General features: G+C 40.9%; 1 protein-coding gene across 3 annotated transcripts in view; it reads right to left on the minus strand.

The window, feature by feature from the left end:
* MIER1 (MIER1 transcriptional regulator) overlaps positions 1–20029 on the minus strand; it is a 74680-nt gene that overhangs the window by 21701 nt on the left and 32950 nt on the right. For 2 of the 3 annotated variants that reach the window (XM_058178956.1, XM_058178957.1), the window contains 2 exons: positions 16712–16857; positions 13784–13933 (listed from right to left, as the gene is read on the minus strand). In XM_058178956.1, coding sequence (XP_058034939.1) covers positions 13784–13933; positions 16712–16857 — 296 coding nt within the window. The remainder of the gene's footprint in view (positions 1–13783; positions 13934–16711; positions 16858–20029) is intronic. The other variant, XM_058178958.1, reaches the window with a different exon arrangement.

Here is a 20029-nt window from a genome sequence, read left to right on the forward strand (position 1 = left end):
AGGAGCTCCTCCAGCTCTTGCTCCACCATGTACACTTTCTTATCCATACCACTGGGGGTAAAAATGGACCCGGGCTGATTCCATTGTTGTTGTGTAACGTCGACAAAAAGCTCAGGTGATGGAATAGCCTCCTGCTCTGTGACAGGTTCGGTGAAGAGAAGAGCAGTGGGATCTGGAGGGTCCACAAATCCCTCAGAGTGCCCAATACGTGCCCCCGTATTGGCTGTTGTTTTTGCCTTGTACAATAAGTTTTTAAATAGGTCATGATGAAACAGCCCTGTGGCAACAGGTCTGTCCGGGAGGACTCTCATCCTCGGAAAGACTATAATCTGGCATCTCTTCCTTGCCCATAAGCGACATGCCACTATGCCGTAAAGATGAAGGAGAATGAGGCTCCTGTATATACTCTCTGTCAATATGCCCTATTGGGTGAAGGGCCCGTAGACCCGGCTCAGTGACTGGTACAGGGACCAAAATGCCTCTGACTTAGGCCAGCATCAATGGCCTTGAAACAGTAATTGCAATTATGTCACATAGTTCCTGTAACAATGCAGATTGGTGCTCCTCCTCTGGGTGGAGCCCCGCCACGGTAAGAGTAAAAGTAGCAGAGGCATGGGAATACCCATGGTGATGGAAGGGTCCTGGTTCTGGGTTGGTTGCCTCCAAAGGAGGATCCATGTCTGGTGCCTGAAATTCCTGTCTACCATGTGAATCTTCAGGAGACCAGCCTAGCTGTTCTGGCTGGGGATCCTGAGTTAAGCTTTCCTCCTCCTAGGCAGTGCTCGTCTCCCTGCTGCATTCAGGAATGGCAGAAATCCTGCCAGCCTCTGCCCTTTTTGGGGCCTTGTCAAATTGCTTTTCGAATGCACACTAATCTGATGCAGAGAACTGGGACCTAGTGGAAGGTCCTTTGGATCTTGACTTCCCTCTTTTAGGGGCTGGAACCTCCGATGTCTGATGTCTGAGGGAGGAGGAACTAGAGGTGCGAGAGGGAGACTGGTTATGATCCGCCATTTTGAAATCCAAAAAGGATTTGAGGCCAGTATTGTAGGCCAGCTGTTCTGTCCCCCCCACCTCAGTCCAGAAAACACGGAAACTGACTCAATTAGCCAGCAATGTAGTCCACAGCAGCTATCAGCTCTGGTAGCAAACCAGCGATAGTCTGCCAAAGTTTTCTTTATCTTCCCAGATGCTGGCGTCACAGAAGTTCGTTACTGGAGCAACCAGGAAGTCAGGAACAAACAGCAATTCAGGCCAAATGCTCAGTCAAAAAGTTCAGCTCAAGTTTTCTCCAGTCAGTTCGTTTTGTCCATCATGAAGTAGTAGAACAGCCCCTCCTGTTTTTATACCCTGTGGGGTGTGGCTCCGTGACTCAGCACCCTCTAGGCCTGCCCCACCCTCTTTTTTGTTGTTCCCGCCTCTCTTGTCTACGAAGCCTGGGATCTAATCAGGACTGATTGTCCACAACTGGGTCTGGAAGCATTGCCTGGGTGGGGGGGAGATATAGGAGACAGAGGCCTGGTCACCTCCTCCACCTGGCCTGCCTCTGGCTCCTGGAGCTGAGCCAGAGAGGCCGGCCCTGCAGAGGGGAGCCCTGACGGCCCTTCCCCTCACTCTCTGAGATCACTCTCTGGCAGGGGGCCAAGCCCGGGGGTGGGGCTGGAGCCACAACACCAGCCTTCAAAAGAGCTGCTCTGTTCTCCCCAATATGCCTGACAGAGGTGGCTATCTTCTGAAATGTTTAAGAGCTTAGGGCTTCCACTTGCACCAAGCTGACACCATGGCTTATAAGTGTAAAAAATCACTCGGGGGGGGGGGGGGGGCCGAAGTAAATTGGTACGAAGCCAGCACCACAGTTCCAAAGGTGCCTATGATTCTGCAGCATGCATGGGATTAAAATGAGATTCTGACACCATGGAATTGATCCCCACTGCCCAGAGTGCTCAAAACTGACACCATGCTTCCCCGGTGCTGTTCCAGCTGCAAACTCATGGTTAGATGACCGCTGGCCTGTTGAAATCAGCCAGCAACTCCATGCAGGCCTGCCAGAACTAAAGAATCGCTGCCGCTCTGCTCCGCAGCTCAGCCGATCAGCACCCAGCCAGGTGTGAGGCAAGGAGCCGCTTTCGGAACAACAAGGAAAATTGTTTAAATTAATTTGTAGTTCTACTCAAATACGGTGTTAATTAAGTCCAAGCAATGGAGCTAACAATGTTGTAGTCTTTCTAGGCCGACTGAATTAACAAACTGGAGCTCAACTGGAAGGAGGAGACATGGCTAAACAAATTCCAACTCAGTCTCTGGCCAATCAGATGAAGTTAATACCCATTGCTTGGATTCTCTAAGTAGCGCACAGGAGAATTGTATGTATGTATTTTGTGAATGTGACTACTTTTGTTTTACTACAATTATTTTCTATTTTTTTCTTCCTTAGAGTATAGTACTCAAAGTGCAACAACAATTGAGCCCAAAATTTGTCTTATTGAGACAGTTGTTGTGAGTTTTGTCCTATTTTTATGACCTTTATTGTCACAACTATAAGTGAATCAATTAGTAAAATGGTGTTAAATGAATCTGCTTCCCCCTTGACTTCGCTTGTCAATAGTCGCAAAAGGTGATCACATGACCACTTCATAAATATGAATCAGTTGCAGGCATCTGACTTTGATCACATGGCCATGGGAATGCTGCAACAGTCATAAATGTGAAAAACATTCGTAAGTCACTTTTTCCATTGCCATTGTAACTTTGAGCGGTCACTAACAAATGGTTGTAAGTCGAGAAGTAGTTGTAAAAATGAATTTTGAATCCAACACGTATCAGGAAGACGATGATCATATTATCTGCATAAAGAAAAACAGATAATGGTTTGCTAGCTCTGGGGGATGAAATGAACGTTTTGTCGGAAGTTAGATACCGTACTTGTTAGGGACTTGATAGGGATAGTAAATTAAAAGAGGCCTGTTTAAACCTTTTTATAATTGGGAATTTGGGCTGAAATGCTTCTATTCTATGTACATTTGATTTGTTTATATATACTTTTACAGAACGTAATAATTAATCTAGTAAAATTGGAATCCATACACGTTTGATGATTTCTATTATAATTTTTTAGAGATCTAAATTTTTCGTTACATGGTTTAGGATAATTGATTGTTTAGAACTATTGTATCCTGAATCTTTACCAGCCAAGACCTGCTTTTCTTCTAGCCAAGCAATGTGGTCCCCACATATGTTTGCTATATTATTTATTAAGAACACTTAAGAGACTTTTTAGAGAGAAATTGATAGGATTTTTTAAAAAATTTTTTAAAGATTGGGACTGTAATAAAATAATAATACTCTCCGAGTAACTGGACAGAGCAATCAATGTATGTGAACAGAAGGCCAACATAGGAGCCCACTATTCTGCATTAGCTTTTATAAGTAATGCCAGAAGAAAAGAAGATAAAATAATCACAGGATGAAGATGAGGTCAGTGGTAGTAGCTCTGGGAAGTAAAAAGAAAGAGGGAAACAAAACTAGATGTAAATGTAGGCAGGGAAAGAGATCAAAGAAAAGGAAAGGAAATAAAAGATAGCTTTCGTCAGATATATTACAATTTCAACATGAAAACAATCTCCCCCTAATGGCTTATCTTCAAAGGTACTAATGCTTTTCAGCAGTGAACTTTGCAATTGCTTGTATTTCCTGTCCACTTTTACCTTCAGCCTCATTTTCTAATCTTGTAAAAATTACAGGGAATGTAAAATCCCCATCCAGAAATAATTATTTAATGTGGGGATGGGGATGGGGATTTCATCATTTTATAGATTAACTGTGAGTACCGGTAGTTCTTTATAGGATATGTAGAGGAAACTGAAAATACACAAATGTTAACAACATATTACAAACTAGAATGACTATATGGATAACTGAGGCTGATATGCCTTTTTCATTAAAAGACTGCAGATGATTAAAGAGCTGACGCTTGTCAGAAGCACTTTTAGCCACAGCCACCATCAAACATCTAAAGATGGCATGAAACAAAGAAAAGCAATAAACACTCCTTACAGGAATTTTTTATCTGTATCAGGTTTTTTTTAATGCTCCTAGTTTATATATGGTATAAAGTTTCATTCATTCATGCCTTCCTTCTAATACTATATTTTAAAATATGTAGATATAAATATGATTTCATCTGCCTCCTTGGGAGCTGATTTTAGAAACAAAAGTTTTCAAACCTTTATCTATTTTGGACTAGTAATGTATCCCAGTTTCAATGAAGAAAGAAAGAAAGAAAGAAAGAAAGAAAGAAAGAAAGAAAGGAAGGAAGGAAGGAAGGAAGGAAGGAAGGAAGGAAGGAAGGAAGGAAGGAAGGAAGGAAGGAAGGAAGGAAGGCTTTGCCCAGATTTGATAAGGGTTTTTTTTAATGTTTCCAAGTGCAGGTTTCAGTTTTTCAAGACATTCTCATTATCACAAAATGTATTCTTAACTCCGCAGTCTTAAAAATAACTGACTGAAGTATGATAGAACATGAAACATGCAACTGGTAGCCCGCAAACTGGTTTGTATCCTGTCTGTGGCATCAAGCAAGAACAACCTCAAATGTAGATACTATATATGTTCTAATTTCTGAATCACAGGCCAGATATTCCTATTCAATTCCTCAGTGCTCAGATGGGCTGCTTCCATCAACTCCCTATGCAGATACACCACGACCATTTCCTTTCTAACTTTAATTCTAGCTTAATGGATATATCTCAAATCTTCCACAATCTGTGGAGGAAAAGAAAGGCCAGTAGCCCATCTATTTTAATGTTTTTATTTCCTAACAACTTATGAACTAGAGATAAACAACTTATTGCTTATAAACTCTCCTATAAACAGGCATTTCAAGTGTTCAAAGATCCTCCCAACCGGAGATTCTGAAACAGATCTAATAATATAATATGTTGTTAGTGTGCCATAAAACAAAAGGCCAGCCTTTATCATCAAATAAGAAGAAAATATCCTGCGCAGACTGCACTGGCTACCTGTTGCCTTTCGGGTGCATTTCAAGGTTCTGGTTACCACCTTTAAAGCGCTCCATGGCTTGGGACCTGGGTACTTACGGGACCTCATGCCTCCCTCTGTCCCGTACGCTCTCACAGAGAGGGACTTCTCAGGGTGCCGTCCGCCAAACAATGTCGGCTGGCGGCCCCCAGGGGAAGATCCTTCTCTGTGGGGGCTCCTACTCTTTGGAATGAACTTCCCCCTGGTTTACGCCAAATACCTGACCTTCGGACCTTTCGCCGCGAATTGAAAACATATTTGTTTATTCGCGCGGGGCTAGCTTAAATTTTTTAAACTGTTTAAATTTTAAATTCTATTTATATTTTAAATTGGGGTTTTAGATTTTAATTATTTTAATTTCTCGGCCAATTGTGTAATAAGTTTCTTAAACTAGTTTTTTAATATTGTATATTGTGTATGCTTTTAGCCTGGCTGTACACCGCCCTGAGTCCTTCGGGAGAAGGGCGGTCTAGAAATTCAATAAATAATAAAAAAAATAAAAATAAAATGCAGGTAATAAATTAAAATAAATGTATTTCATTGAATGTCTTTGGTCTCCACAAAAAGGTTGTAAAGAGCACTGTAAGTCTAATTTGCCTTCTGAAAACTTGTATTATGTGACTGGGAATACCAATTATGACAGCTACTTTGCAAATGCACCTACCACATTCAAAATATGATTTTAGATTATAAAGTCCTCTACTCCCATAATCTTGTGTTATGAGTTAAATGGTTTTTAAAAAAATACAGAGAAATACAGATCTCATTGCCTCACAGACATTGTTTCACATTAATTACAGTAAGACTTCGTCACACTTAAGAAACTTTAGTTTGCATGCAACTTGTTAAGGTGCGTTTATGATTGATTGATTGATTGATTGAATAAATAAAGTTAATCATAAAATTGCTGTGTGATATCTTTCAGTGGAGCCAATAAGTGGACTATTTCCTATCTACCTATAAAAAATAATGAGGAGGTTTTACCTAAAATAAAGTCTCTCAAAATAGGAAAAAATAAAGTTCTTAGCAGCACAGCCAGAAACAAAGATTTATTTATTTCATCTTTCCAATTGGAAGTACTGATATATCAATTTGTCAAAAAAATTCTGCAACTCTTAATAAGTGGAAAAAGAAAATTCACAGGAAGAGCATTTTAATCTGAAGACCTTATTGGACAAAAGAAAATGGCATATGCAACAGTCATAAAAATAATTTTTGTAGAAATTTCAGTTCATACTGGATATAAAGAAATAATTATTTATCATTTTGTGTGTGTGGTATATATGTGCATATGTACCTACACACAAACACACACATATATTCTTCAAAATATAATGATGCCAAAGTAGTCACTGCATATGCAAACTAATATACAAAGTGTTCATATATTAGAAAGTTTCCTTTCAATTATCCATTTCTAAAACATCAGTCCAACTACCAATCAAAACCTGCTGAATAAAATTTACTACCATTGGCACAGGAAATTAACAAACATCCATTTTCTCTCAGGAGAACATATTCAACATCTGACAATTCCACTGAATTCAGTATCGAAACTCCATCTTTTATTCAGGGTGTGGTCCAAAAGGTTTTCCTGGCAAATGTCTAACTATGGCAGAATAATGTAAGGAAATGTATTTCTTCAGGTAATTCCAATCTAGGGAATTTAGATATTTATGAGTGATCAAGTGATCAAACAGAATTGCATTCAATGGTTAGAATGCAGTATTGCAGGCTAATTCTACCAACAGCCAGCAGTTCGATTCTCACCGGCTCAAGATTGACTCATCTTCCATCCTTCCGAAGTCAATAAAATAAGGACTCAGATTATTGGGGGCAATATGCTGACTCTGTAAACTGCTTTAAGAGGGTGTAAGCACTGTGAAGCGGTATACAAGTCTAAGTGCTATTGCCATTATGTAATATAAACCCAAATATTGGCAGCAGCTAACCAACCTTGATTGATTTCAAAATAATCCAGATCTAGTTAGGTAGAAACCACCAAAAAAAGGACAGGGAATTCTAGATAGGGAAGTAGGAACAAAAACATCTCAGAAAAAGGAAGTAGAAAAGGCACTTTCATAGTTATGAAAGATAACCATATGCCCAGAAAATTACCAAAAGATGAGTTCGCCTAAAAATTTTATCTATGTCAGTATTTCTGAACCTTCATAACTTTAAGCATGCTGTCTGAGGAATTCTGGAAGTTAAAGTCCACACATCTTAACAGTTGCTAAGATTGAGAAATATTGATCTATGTCACCAAATCCTGACTGCATTTTGTACAAGCAACTGAAATATTTTCAAAGGGGAACCAAGCTGGAGCACATGATAAGTCTATCAGAGTAAACATTCCACACTATTATTACCTTTAAGTTCTAGTCATGAACCTATATTGTTCTGTTTCACTATATACCATTGCAAATGGAAAGCAAAAAAAGTTTCTCTATGTCTGTGTGTATATGTGTGTGCATGGACACACATGCGTGCAGGCATTCACATGCTTTCAGGCCCTAATTTTGTCAAGTAGTTTTAAGGTGCCAAGAAACCAGTAAGAAGTCTCAGAGTTGCACATCTCCTGTGACTCTGTTAAATTAATGAGGTCAAACAAAGCCATTTCAATACAATTTAAGAAAAAACTTGAAATTAAATATACTAAATAAATATTACAGAGGCAATTTTTAACAAATTGGTTTAACATTTTCATATTTTAGCTTGGAATCTGGAGAAAGGACTTGGCTTTAAAGAGAAAAATTCAACTCCATTTCTCTTTTTGTATTTCCACATCAGCTTCCATAGCTTGTTGTTTCCAAAAAGGACAAAGCCCCAAGAAGGAAAAAAGGAAAACTTTTGGGAGAAAAATTAAGGATATGAAGGATCCCAAATTTCTGCAGTGCTTTGAAACCAGTTCCAATTCTAAAACTAATTTTTAAATGTTTTATGGTAATTCTTTATATTGTTTGTATTGGGAAAATTTTGTTTCATTTGAAAAACAAAAGCAAGAACAAAAGAAAAAGAAACAATAGCAGATGTTGTATAATCTTAGCACAACACTATATATTTACCAGATGCTCTATTATAGCACTTTCAGAAACCAAACAGGATTTTTATCCAATTTTTATTCTAATAACATACAGCAAAAAGCATTTTTATTATGGGAAATGGAGCAATGTAAACAAGAAATTATTTTTAGTAGATTAAATGCATTGACCAAAGATTAATAAGATTCTTAGGAACAAATACCATAGTTGTTAAGTTCGGGTATTGACGAGGCAGGAGACCAGGTTAGTGACAACAGCTCTTTAATATAGTGTGACCCAGCAAAGCTCTGGAGAAAAACCTCTCCTTATATACACTTCAGCCTGAGGCTGCAACCAATCAGGAACGAGATATTTCCCGCCTAAAACTCCCGCCAAAACTTACAGTAATACATTACACTCCTTCCCTCCCAGAAGGCACTTTGCCAATATTTGCATATTACTTCTCTACGTAGTCCTGCAGGTACGTGGGGCGTCTCCTGACTCTCCCGGACCTGCGCAGTTCACTTTCTGGAGTTGAGTCGAGCTTGCCGGAGGGACTTTTCGTTCCTCTGAGCTCCTCCTCCCGGCCATCCGGCCCTGGATTATTCGCCGGCTCGGACCTGCTGTCCTCTCGAGGGGCCTGAGGGTGTCGCTGGACCTCGCCTGGCTCAGATAAGTCTCTGTTTGGTTCTATGCTTTCTGTTTGTTCTCGGTTCCAGTCAGCTGTGGGGTTAATTAAATCATAGTCAGGGCTCGTCTCGCCTAATTCTGCCTTATCGCTCAATCTGTTTCTTAGCTGATCTATGTGGCGCCTCCAAACTCTGCCATCGTCTATTTCCACTAGATACGATTTGGGGCCCGTTTTGTCTATGACTATCCCCCTCTTCCAGTTTGGGCCGTCGCTATAATTATGGGCCCACACTGAGTCTCCTATGTTTAATTCCCGGAGTCTATCTGGTTTTGTTTTGAACCCGTCCTGCACGTAGTTCGGGTGTAGCCGGTCTAGCGGGCACCTTAGCTTCCGCCCCATTAATAGCTCGGCTGGGCTGCGGCCGGTGGCCACACAGGGGGTCCTGTGTTGGACGGTTAGGAATGCGTCGATTTGTGCCTGCCAGTCTCCGGGGCTGCTTCGTGATAGCGCTTCTTTCGCACTCCGAACAAAACGTTCAGCAAGGCCGTTCGACGCAGGGTGGAACGGCGCTGAGAGGGCATGTCGGATGCCCTCTTCAGCCAGGTACCCTTCAAATAATGCTGCAGTGAACTGTGGGCCGTTATCGGACACGAGGGTGTCCGTAGCCCGTGCGTGGCGAATAGGTGTTTTAGTGCTGAAATGACGGCTCCGCGGTTGTGGATTTCATTAGGATGATCTCCAGCCATTTGGAGAATGCATCCACCACAATTAGAAATGTTTGGCCGTGGAAGGGCGGCAAAATCAATGTGAATGCGGGACCAAGGGCCTTGGGGTTTCTCCCACTCCAACACTGGGGCCGTGGGTGGTAGTGGTCTGATTCCTGACATACCTGGCATCGCCAACCCTGTCACCGATTTCCTGTCCATTAGGGGCCACCAGACATAGCTCCTGGCTAGCCCTTCATCCTTACAATTCCTGGGTGACCTCATGCAGTAGTTCCAGGACTTTTTCCTCAGCTTCTCTGGAACTACCACCCTATCCCCCAGAGCAGGCACCCCTTGCACAGACAATTCCCTCTTTTCTTTACAAATTCTCTAAACGGTCGCCCGGCGCAGCGGCCATCCCTTGAACCCAACCGATTACAGTTCTTAAGACAACGTCCCGGTAGGAGGCCGAGCCACTTCCTGCGATGTGACTGGCCCAGAGTCCCAAGAGTCAATTAGTAGAACGGGGTGCCCGGAGTAGGGTCCTCGATTTCCGGCAATGGGCATCTGCTCAGTGCGTCCGCATGCCCCAGCTCTTTTCCGGTCGATGCTGTAGTTTGTAAGAGTAGGCGGCCAAAAGATAGTCCATCTGGTCAGCCGGGTGATAGTGCCACTGGCGTTGGGCGGTCGCCAGCCAGTAAGCCCAATAGTGGTCTGTGGTCAGTGATAATGTCAAAGTCTCTCCCAAAACGATTCGTGGAATTTTTCACCCTGACACTATTAGAGCCTCCCTATCTAGCTGGCTGTAATTTCTCTCAGCCGGGACATCGCTCGTGAGTAGAACGCTATAGGGACTTCTGTGCCGTTTGGGAGTCTGTGGCTAAGTACAGCTCCTACTCCATAGGGGACGATCACAAACCAATACTAACGGCAGCCTGTTATTGTATTGTATTAACAGGCTATCGCTTGATAGCAAACTTTTACTGCCTCAAATGCCCTATTCTCTGACTTCCCCACGACCAAACTGTGTTTTTCCAAGCAATTTATGCAACGGTTCAGCAACGGTTGCCTTGTCTTTTAAAAACACGGCGTAAAGTTTACCAGACCCAGGAAAGCCTGGAGTTCTGTCTTGTTTTTGGGTGCTGGGGCTCTCTTTATCGCCTTGACTTTGCTCTCAGTGGGTGAATCCTTTTTGTCTATTCTATAACCCAGAAATTCAACAGATTCGACCCCTATCTGACACTTGCTTGCTTTAACTTTTAATCCTGCCGTCCTAAAATGGCCAAAACTTTCCTTAATCGCTTCCCAGTTCTCTTAAATCTTCCCTGATACCAACACATCATCGAATAGGGCACGACTCCGGTAACCCTTGTAGGAGTCGCCCATCAAATTTTGAATAGCCCGGGGCCACACTCACCCCAAACTGTAACGGGTGCACTTAAAGGCACCCGGTGCGTTATAATGGTCTGGGCTTCAGCTGTGCTAGCATCTACGGGTAGCTGTTGGTAAGCTTGTGCCAAGTCTAATTTGGCGAAAACTTGTCCGTGCCTAGTGAGTGCAATAAGTGTTGCACTACTGGAACTGGGTAGGCGCTTTTGCAATGCTTTGTTCAAGGTAGCCTTGTAATCGGCACAAATTCTTATGGACCCGTCTGGTTTCATAGGGGTGACGATTGGCGTCTCCCATTTGGCATGGTCAACTGGCACTAGTATCCCCTGGCTGACTAATTTATCTAGCTCTTTGTCGATTTTAGGTTTGAGTGCAAAAGGAACCCTCCTTGCCTTTAGCCTAATGGGAGCTATTTGGGGGTCTAAACTGAAGGATATAGGGGTCCCCTTATACTTGCCTAAACGGTCCTCGAATACGTCTGCGAATTCCTCCATTAGGGCGTTTTGCAGGTTGCATCCGCTCCGGTGGACGCCAGTCACCCCCATTCCCAACGCCCGGAACCAGTCTAGCCCCAGCAAGCTTGGCAAGGTTCCCTCGACTAACGTGATGGGCAGGGTCTTTTCGTATGTTCCGTACTTGACCTCGACGGTCGTTGTCCCTCGAACAGGGATGCGGTTGCCCTGGTAATCCTGCACCCGGAGCCGTTGTTTCTGTAGCTTGCGCTTTGCGATGTGCGGCAAGGCTTTCACAAAAGTGTCCCAGGACATGATTGTGATAGCTGATCCTGTGTCTACTTCCAGTCGGCACGGTACGCCTTCAATTGTTGGGTTAGTGAAGATCTTTTCTTCGATGCGGTAGCTGCGTGGTCTATGGTAACAGTCATTCGGTTTGACTTGCGCTCTTTCTTTCCTGGCCAATCGCGGTCGCCTTGCCGATTTCGCGCTCTGATTGGCTGGTTTGAAATTCGGCGGGAATGTGGGGTTTGCATCTCTGACTCAGAGCCGCTCTGATTGGCCGATTTGAATTTTCGCGGAAGGTTGGGGTGCTCGGCAGACTTGAGCCAGGTGCCCTTCCTTTCACACCGCCGCAAATGGCGCCCTGAACTTACATCTTTGGCGCTGATGTCGCCCGCAACTTCCGCATTCCTCCGGGTCTTCCTTGTCGATTTTCCGTGTAGTGGACTTCTTCCTCCTCTTCGCTGGTTGACTCACGATAGGTTTCTTCGTGGTGGACTGTGCTCGGCTTTGCGCCCGCCATCGGCGTGAGTCGCTTTTGCAAGGTGTCTGCTGCATGGTTGGGCATCTCATGGGCTCTGGGTTCGTCCAGGCGTTTGCCAATGTCAGGTTGCTCTTGGCTAGCAACCGTCTCCTCAAACGGATGTCCCTGACCCCCCGTATAAGTTGTTCCAGCAGCTCTTCGTCCAGATCGCGGTACTCGCAATGCTTGGAGGCTTGTCTCAGGGCTGCCATGTAGTCGCTGATAGACTCGCCTTCTTGTTGCCTGCGCTCCCCAACCTCGTACCGTCGAACGTATTTGGACGGGGCCGGTGCGAAGTGATTCTTCAGGAGGGTCTGAAGGGTCTGCCACGACACGGAGTGTAGCGGTGTTGGCTCCGCCAGGGCTTCTGCGACGGCGATGACTGCGGACCCACAGTGGCTTATGAAGTAAGCCCGTTTGCGGTTGTCGGAGACTCCCTGTAACTCGTTTGCCTCCAGGAAACTTTCGAAACGGGTCATGTATATTCCCCATGTTTCCTGGGCAGGGTCAAACGGAGTGGGTGGCGTGTAGCCGGTCATCGCTGCAATCGCTATCACCTTGCTGGGTTTGATTCTCGTAGTGAGTTCAGCTCTGTTCTGGTGCTCTGCCTCAAGATCCCACCTTCGTCGCCAATGTTAAGTTCGGGTATTGACGAGGCAGGAGACCAGGTTAGTGACAACAGCTCTTTAATATAGTGTGACCCAGCAAAGCTCTGGAGAAAAACCTCTCCTTATATACACTTCAGCCTGAGGCTGCAACCAATCAGGAACGAGATATTTCCCGCCTAAAACTCCCGCCAAAACTTACAGTAATACATTACAATAGTACTTCATTCGATGTAAGTTTTCTATTATTTATTGGTGCCTCTTAGATTTCTTGCAGTGTCTTTTGTGCTCTGGACTGTTTCGTATTATTCTTTTGATTAATCATGCAACATGGCAACATTTCTGGTACTACTCTAAAATTAATTAACATTTCCTTTATTGTAATACACTACAATAGTTATAAAATATGCCATATATTTGCAGGTCAGAAGTGAACAATAAATACTCCTAGATAAGAGGGTGAAAAGATGAGCCTTTCTAACATGATAACCCAAAACCTCTACTCTAAGATTAAAAGTATGATGAGCAATCTCAATAGCACTACTCCAATTTTCTATGAAGTTAGTTACTTATTTCTTGGATTTCAGACTGTATTTGAAATTAAAGTGGGCAGAGGCCTTGAGTTTGCAAGCTTGCTCATTTATTTTATTTACAAGTAATGATAATGACAGAGGCTGAACTGGAAAGTCACTAATAGTCATTAATAATTATAACCATGAACAATCCCCTTTAAATAAACAAATATAAGTTCTTTCCTATTCAACTGTTAACTAAGTGAATGGAACAACAAGCTCCGATTTTCTTCATAGTCCAGATTCAATCTCATAAAGCCCTCAAAATTCACCTTATCTCAACTCTCCAGAATTGCTTAAACAAAAAACAGAGAAGACACTAACATGTTCATAGCTATAATAACACTGTGCTTCTTCAAAATAATCCTACAGAAGCAGTCAATCCCAGCTTGCCTTCCAATCTGCACACCAGATTAAATCTGAAAATCAAAACTACGTACCAGGTTTACATTCTTTTATCTACAAAAGCTTCTCTACATATTGCAGATTTCAAATAGTTAAATTCTTGCTTACCAAAGGCACATGTACATAAAACACAAACCAAGTTTTTAAATTAATAAATCTAACTCACTTTATTTTCTCCACTGCACCCACTGTTGTTATCATTATCTTCACCCTCACCCTCCTCCTCCTCCTCCTCCTCTTCTTCCTCTTCTGGTAGTGGTACAGAACCATCATAACCATAAAGGCTAAGAAGCTCATGAATTGGCATATCACCTTCCTAAAAAGAATTAAAAAAGGACATGAGAATTTAACCAATTATAAACCATTATGGGATGACTAATCAACATGGCAACAATTGCTCCTTGCTGAGCATATGTTGAACTTTATATGTCTATAGTGACACACTTCAAGTGTATATGTGCTTGTTAATAGCAGAAGGCAGGGTGGGATACTGATGCAGTCTGATAGGATAGCCACACAACAATCAGGGATAGAAAAAGCAGGATGGAGCAATTTCTACTCTGTGTGAACAGGAAACAGTAAAACACACACAGGCACATGTGCGTGCACACACATACACACACTATTCAATTTGATAATAGTAACAAGGAAGAAAAAGCTACAAGCGATTTGATTAAGTTATATTGATTTAGAACAAGTTAATGCTAGGCATGGCAACAGATGTCAAATTATCACAAATGAAAATGTCTTTTGAATGGAATAACAAATGTGTACATATAAATTTACATCTACAGTTATAAGTGTTTTGCAGAAAGCTAGGTTTATCTCTTTTTTATACATTAATTACATGGCTGATTAGTGCCAAATAATTAGTGCCAAAATTGTTCTATAGTGTCAGAAATGTACTATAAGAACGTACTCATTCTAATAGGTAATTTTTCATCTTGAAAAATATTTATGTAGGCCAGCAATTGTTAATGTGTTGTACACATAATACACATGTACATACATATACTATGTATATAGATTATATATAAATATTTGCATGGGTATTATACACAACACACATATGCACACACACGACTGAAGAGATAAAAAAATAAAATATTAAAGAAGAGCAACTGGAATAAAGCAAATGAATAAAACAAAAAGAAAAGTCAGTTTGGTGTAACAATTAAGGCATCTGGCAAGAAACCAGGAGACTGAGTTCTAGTCCCGCCTTAGGCATGAAAACCAGCTGGGTGACTTTGGGTCAGTCATTGTCTCTCAACCCAACCCAACCCACTTCACAGGACTGCTGTTTTGGAGAAAACAGAAGACGGGATAACATGTATATTCACAATCTTGAGTTAGCTATAAAGTAATAAAAATTGAATAAATGAAATAAAGATAATTCAAAATATAACTGCATTTTCCAAGTCTCGTGAATTCCAAGTGTCTAAAATTCTAACAGATATGGCTCAATGATTTTTAAAAACACCTTTTAGATGATGATTTCACCAACTAGTAATCTGTTATCTGTATTCAATAAAATAATATGCAAGCTAAATATATGTCATCCAATCATACAAAAATTTGATGTAACTGGCTGTAATACATCCCCCTGAGCAATTTTCAATATTGATCAAACAAGCCATAGAACTGAATATGTGCAATATTTTTAATATGTATTAGCACTTTATCTATACTAGGCTTTCACTGAAAGTCAATACTTCTGACCTTCACTGCTATTTTATAAGCAACTAACATCTGACTAGAGTGGAGGCTCATTGTTCCATTAAGAAGCTGCACCAGTTTGATGGGACACACATTTTCATGTGACACTTGCTACATAAATGATTAGGAACACTGACATGGAACTTGCAATGTTCTCATAATCTCACACTCACTTCTATTCTCCAGGCATGTTCACATCACTATTTCTTTGATTTCAAGAAGACAAAGTAATTATCTCAGAAATCATTGCCCTGAAAACAACCTAAATATTTTTCACTTCAGTGTAATATAACTAAAATATTGTATATTTTCCAAAAGGTGCATATACCAAGAATTCATAACCATCAATGTAATTCTAATCCCATATCTGCTAATACCATTAGTCAACAATAAAACTACTTTCATCTTTACATAAAAAACAAGTCTAAAATAAGCTATACTGTTTTCAGAGGAAACTTTTTTCCATGTAAGCTGACTTTTAAAAAAACTTAGGCAGCAGACAGTATCTTCAACGTTAATGTAAGCACTGTCAATTTCTTTTTGACGTCATATTCCACTTACTAAAGAACATTTTTGCTTGCTTAAACAGAGAAAATTTTAATTGCAGCTTGATTTTTATAATCCACAATGGGTAAATAATTGTTTACTTGCTTTTCATCCTAACAGTCCCAGGAACTGCTTAGGATACAATTTAATCATAAGCATGCTAGCATTTACTGTTTTATGATTATCATTTTTTTCTTTTTACTTTCATATTTACTTTAAGAAGTAATCTTGCATTTTGGTCTAAAAGTTTATATTCCTAAAATTGGAATTTTTGTGTCCAACTGTGGTTCTAGAAAATAAATACACCTAAAATACCTTTATCAATAGCTTAGATGAAAATACTTTATACTAAATAAAGCTTGTATAAACTTTATGCAATATTAGAAAGAGATGACTAAAGTTTCCATAATGTTTAATATCTATGAAAAACTAAGCGTTAGGAGTATGGAAAACATGCTACAATGGCTGTATAATATTTTATATGTCCTACTGAAATATAAAATTTTTGTTTCCATTATTTTTCAAAGTGTGCCATTTAAAATAACTGCAGGGATATTTCAGATATATAATACTTACATAATTCTATTTTTACTTGAATAATATTCATTTCAGGAACATTAACATAATAATGCATAAGCACAGTCATGATACAACCTATTACTAAATATAAACAGATTATACCATAAGTGGGGCAATGTGGAAAAAATGTAATATAGAGTTAGAATTCTGAAGTCACTATTTCACTGAAATTTTGAAAAATGTCTATGTGCTTTCAGGCAATTGCAAGAAGAATACATATAATATTTGCAGTTTTTTTAAAAAAAATATTTACCCTTGTAAGATCTTCTATTTCAGAACTGAAGTTTGTTTCACCTTCCATCATTTCTTCCTCTTCTAGTGTTCGTTCATCATCAAAATCATGTACCAGCATGTCTGCTGTTGGGTCAAATTCATGGTCATCTGATGTTGCAGACCCTCCTAGAATTTAATTAATAATCACAAAATTGATCATCCCATAGATTTAAGTATAGTATTACTACATGACTGCAAAAATCAAGAATAGTTTAACAATTAAGGCAAGATAATACAGTATTTGAAGAAATCATAGAATGACGATAGTAATTCTGCAAGATGTAATCTGGGTCGGTCACTGGGACCAGAGCTTTTGTCTTCCAAGCTTTTCAGACTCGTGCTGGAGCCTATCTTCAGGGAATTTCATTCTAGAAAAAAGTTCCCTGAAGATGGGTACCATCACAAGTCTGAAGGTTCAGAAGACAAACCTCTGGCCCGGTGACTGATCCAGATTGGATCCTGCAACATTATCCTGGGACACATATATTTGCCTTCATTCATATAGTAATTCTACACAGGCTTTTTTCCACTACAGTGCTATGCACTCCACCATGATCTAGCAGAAAATTATATGGACAATTGGACATGACATTTGCTTTCTCCCTTGTCAATCACTATCCTATCTTTATTGCCTCTATTCACTGCAAGTTGATTCACTGCAAGGCATTTAACTTCCGTTTAAGATAACAGGTTGTGAAACTAATGGATTTTACACATTTTTCCTGGACAGTGCCAGAACAACATAGCTCAAGATCACTTAAGTATGTCTCACATGGGCTAAATGAAGGAAATATCATGGGGTATCGCAGAAGAAATGTTGCAAGTGTAGTTTTGTGGTGGACAATCTCAGAAGCCTGTTTTAGATGAGGATAATATTTTAATTTTACCCACATATATATGGATACAAAATTCTGGTGTAAATCCTAAGGACTTTTATTTTCTATAGAAAAATAATATATAGGAGAGACATAACTAATTATAAGCATTCTAGTGCCTATGCTCACAAAATGTTACTTTTTCTTAGAACATTCAAATTTCCAGATTGGGAGGATAATGAAGACATTATGCACAAACAAGATTCCAAATCTTTATAATCTTGGGAGGTTATTTATAGTATTTATACAGTTATGCTTTGTAGTAGCCAAAGTTCTAGCTGCAGTTGAAAAGCCCTTTATGTAAGTAGAAATACTTTTTTTTTATTTGCAGCATTAGAACAATTCCAATTTTCATTGTTATACACACACACACACACACACACACATATATACACACACATACAGTGGGGCAAAAAAGTATTTAGTCAGCCACCAGTTGTGCAAGTTCTCCCACTGAAAAAGATGAGAGAGGCCTGTAATTGTCATCATAGGTATACCTCAACTAGGAGAGACAACATGAGAAAACACATCCAGAAAATCACATTGTCTGATTTGTAACGAATTTATTTGCAAATTATGGTGGAAAAGAAGTATTTGGTCACCTACAAACAAGCAAGATTTCTGGCTCTCACAGACCTGTAACCTCTACTTTAAGAGGCTCCTCTGTTCTCCACTCATTACCTGTATTAATGGTATCTGTTTGAACTTGTTATCAGTATAAAAGACACCTGTCCACAACCTCAAACAGTCACACTCCAAACTCCACTATGGTGAAGACCAAAGAGCTGTCAAAGGACACCAGAAACAAAATTGTAGACCTGCACCAGGCTGGGAAGACTGAATCTGCAATAGGCAAGCAGCTTGGTGTGAAGAAATCTACTGTGGGAGGAATAATTAGAAAATGGAAGACATACAAGACCACTGATAATCTCCCTCGATCTGGGGCTCCATGCAAGATCTCACCCCGTGGAGTCAAAATGATCACAAGAACGGTGAGCAAATATCCCAGAACCACACGGGAGGACCTAGTGAATGACCTGCAGAGAGCTGGGACCAACGTAACAAAGGCTACCATCAGTAACACACTACACCGCCAGGGACTCAGATCCTGCAGTGCCAGACGTGTCCCCCTGCTTAAGCCAGTACATGTCCGGGCCTGTCTGAAGTTTGCTAGAGAGCATTTGGATGATGCAGAAGAGGATTGGGAGAATGTCCTATGGTCAGATGAAACCAAAGTAGAACTGTTTGGTAGAAACTCAATTCATCGTGTTTGGAGGAGAGAATGCTGAGTTGCATCCAAAGAACACCATACCTACTGTGAAGCATGGGAGTGGCAACGTCATGCTGTGGGGCTGTTTCTCTGCAAAGGGACCAGGACGACTGATCCGTGTAAAGGAAAGAATGAATGGGGCCATGTATCGTGAGATTTTGAGTGCAAACCTCCTTCCATCAGCAAGGGCACTGAAGATGAAACGTGACTGGGTCTTTCAGCATGACAATGATCCTAAACACACCACCCGGGCAATGAAGGAGTGGCTTCGTAAGAAGCATTTCAAGGTCCTGGAGTGGCCTAGCCAGTCACCAGATCTCAACCTCATAGAAAACCTTTGGAGGGAGTTGAAAGTCCGTGTTGCCCAGCGACAGCCCCAAAACATCACTGCTCTAGAGGAGATCTGCATGGAGGAATGGGCCAACATACCAGCAACAGTGTGTGAAAACCTTGTGAAGACATACAGAAAATGTTTGACCTCTGTCATTGCCAACAAAGGATATATAACAAAGTATTGAGATGAACTTTTGATATTGACCAAATACTTATTTTCCACCATAATTTTCCACCAAAGTCTCCATAATTTTCCACCAAAGTCTCTCCTAGTTGAGGTATACCTATGATAACAATTACAGGCCTCTCTCATCTTTTTCAGTGGGAGAACTTGCACAACTGGTGGCTGACTAAATACTTTTTTGCTCCACTGTATATATGTAGGTCTTGGCATATTCGGGTCTTTTCCCGTGTAAGGTTGAGAGTATCTTGCCGACGTTTCGATGAGGTCTCACTCATCATCTTCAGGCTGGTGCACCCACACAGGATGCTACGAAACAGCCAACCAATCTGCAAACACCCACTCCATCTACCAATCAAGATGCAACCACACAGCCAACCAACCCGCTCACAGTAACACTCTCCATCTTGACCAATCTGCAAACACCCACTCCATTTACCAATCAAGATGCAACCACACAGCCAACCAACCCGTTCACAGCAACACTCCCCACCTCGGCCAATTCTACCCTATCCTATCCTACCCTATCCAATCCTATCCTATTATAAAATTCTGCCGGTAGCCCATCAGGCCCTGGCGTTTTATTATTCTTTTGTCTCTTAATTGCTTCTGTCAATTCCATCATAGTTATTTGTTCAT

This window comes from Ahaetulla prasina, chromosome 3 (genome assembly GCF_028640845.1).
Source record: "Ahaetulla prasina isolate Xishuangbanna chromosome 3, ASM2864084v1, whole genome shotgun sequence".
Lineage (NCBI taxonomy): Eukaryota > Metazoa > Chordata > Lepidosauria > Squamata > Colubridae > Ahaetulla > Ahaetulla prasina.